Source organism: Sinocyclocheilus anshuiensis, unplaced genomic scaffold, assembly GCF_001515605.1.
Source record: "Sinocyclocheilus anshuiensis isolate Anshui unplaced genomic scaffold, SAMN03320099.WGS_v1.1 scaffold1358, whole genome shotgun sequence".
NCBI lineage: Eukaryota > Metazoa > Chordata > Actinopteri > Cypriniformes > Cyprinidae > Sinocyclocheilus > Sinocyclocheilus anshuiensis.
In genome coordinates this window covers 169,606-171,564 of record NW_015557142.1, presented here as the reverse complement: position 1 = coordinate 171,564, position 1,959 = coordinate 169,606, and the positions used below count along the sequence as shown (strand labels likewise).

Here is a 1,959-nt window from a genome sequence, read left to right as displayed (position 1 = left end):
CAAATACACAAAATAATGTTCTTTTTAGCAGCATCATATGACCCCTTTAAAATGCTCTCCTAATGACAGTAACTGACTGCACGTGAATGCAGCATTACTGCGGTCATGTTGACTGGTTTTCTGGTGCCTCTCGTTGTTCTCAGGGAGGAAGAGAGAGTGGTTTAAGACAGAAGATGCCCGGCGTGTGCTGCAGTGTCACAAACCTGTGCAAGCATCTTACTTCGAAGCCCTTCAGCAGGACTGTATGACCAGCAACGGCACGCCTCTGGTGGCCACTTACAACATTAATCAAAACTCTCTTTCCAGCATCAGATAACCACCACAACAAGCACAGAAGCCTCGGCGAAATTCTCAAGCATTTTCCACTTTTTCCTGCCCGACTGAACTCCTACTGCAACTACTATCACTTCTTTTTTATTTCAGCACACTAATGGCTACATCAAATGAAAGCTGATTGCCTTACCAGCCTTTTTTAGTGTTCATCAGCAGGACTGTATGACCAGCAACGGCACGTCTCTGGTGGCCACTTACAACATTAATCAAAACTCTCTCTCCAGCATCAGATAACCACCACAACAAGCACAGAAGCCTCGGCGAAATTCTCCAGCATTTTTCTCCTACTGCAACTACTATCACTTCTTTTTTATTTCAGCACACTAATGGCTACATCAAATGAAAGCTGATTGCCTTACCAGCCTTTTTTAGTGTTCAGATGAAGATCACAGTCTGGGGTCACAGTGAGATAAAAGTCGTAGAATACTTCGCTAATGACATTTTAATGAATACTTGCATGAGATTCTCTTCCTTATGCCAGGTTACCTGAATGCAACCTCGCTTTACTATTGTGTCTTGAAATAAGTAGTGTTTGTCATGATGTTGTGGCCCTTTCATTCTGCAGTGTTTGCATTTAGCCTCTATGGATATGCTGTTAAATAGAGTTGGTTGAATTTGTTTTTTTTTGTTGCATGCATTGCATATTCATAGTTATTTAAACTGCTAAACAAAAGAGAGATTGCGTCTTAAATTGATCAAAGTAGTTGAAATGTTAGTCTTATTGCCAATATTACATACTCGCGTTGGGAATTTCTCTCAGATGCAGCTACTGTCAGGTTCGTTTTCAAGAGCAAATTTGCAAAATGTTCAGATGTCGATGGGGTTTACTGGTTTGGTAGTGCACCACTTTTACCATTCAAGCTGGTTTTGATTGTGATTGAAGGAACGTCTAGTGTGGTGGTTTTTCTGGTTCTGCAATCCCAGATGTCCTGGTTTTCATGTGCACCATTTATTTAAAGGTGCAGTCCGTAAGTTTTGCCTCTTTGTTGCCATCTCTGTTTGAAAACCTGGAATTGCAGCTGTGTGAGGTATTATCTAGCTTGCGTGGATTGTGCTCCGGCGCAGCCCCAGTGCGGATGAATCTAATGTTCTGAAGAGTATGTGTGTGTGGCAGTCAGTCACCGCACCGGTGTGGGTATTTACTGTACTTCGCAATCACAGATTCTAGCCTACGTCTTGGAATATATGACCCAAATAAGAATTTTCACCATATATTGCCATCTGAACAAGTAAGTAACAAGTCTGCCACGTTTGTTCTGACCAACTGAGGAAAAAAGCATTACAATAATCCGCGCTACCAATGGTGATTAAATCTAAAGATTGATTAGCTCATATCACATCAAACCGTTCAAATTATTATTATTGTTATACTTTATTCTCAGATGATTAATGTTAACATCAGCATTGGTTACTGTGAGTATAGTGTGTGTTAGCGTGTAGATTTCAATTTCTGCACAGTCTAATCTAATTGTCATACTCTTCGAATTTCATATTAAGAAATTATTTTAACCCAAAAAGCAAATTATGCTCCCTTCGAACTGGTTTTCTTTAAAATACAAATCTTTGTAATCCCAGGCTATCTGTAATCAGAAGCACATTTATAACTGGAATATAATTTAATTTCAT

At 39.8% G+C, this 1,959-nt stretch overlaps 1 protein-coding gene across 2 annotated transcripts in view; it reads left to right on the top strand.

Annotated features, from left to right (window-relative positions):
- The window catches only part of LOC107678075 (diphosphoinositol polyphosphate phosphohydrolase 1-like), a 6,625-nt gene extending 5,211 nt beyond the window's left edge, over positions 1-1,414 (top strand). Inside the window, exons 5-6 of one of the 2 annotated variants that reach the window (XM_016473191.1) lie at positions 144-238; positions 490-1,414. In XM_016473191.1, the coding sequence (XP_016328677.1) occupies positions 144-238; positions 490-567 (173 nt within the window). In that variant the 3' untranslated portion in view covers positions 568-1,414. Of the gene's footprint in view, positions 1-143; positions 269-489 lie in introns of both variants that reach the window. The other variant, XM_016473190.1, reaches the window with a different exon arrangement.
- Positions 1,415-1,959: the final 545 nt, after the last annotated feature.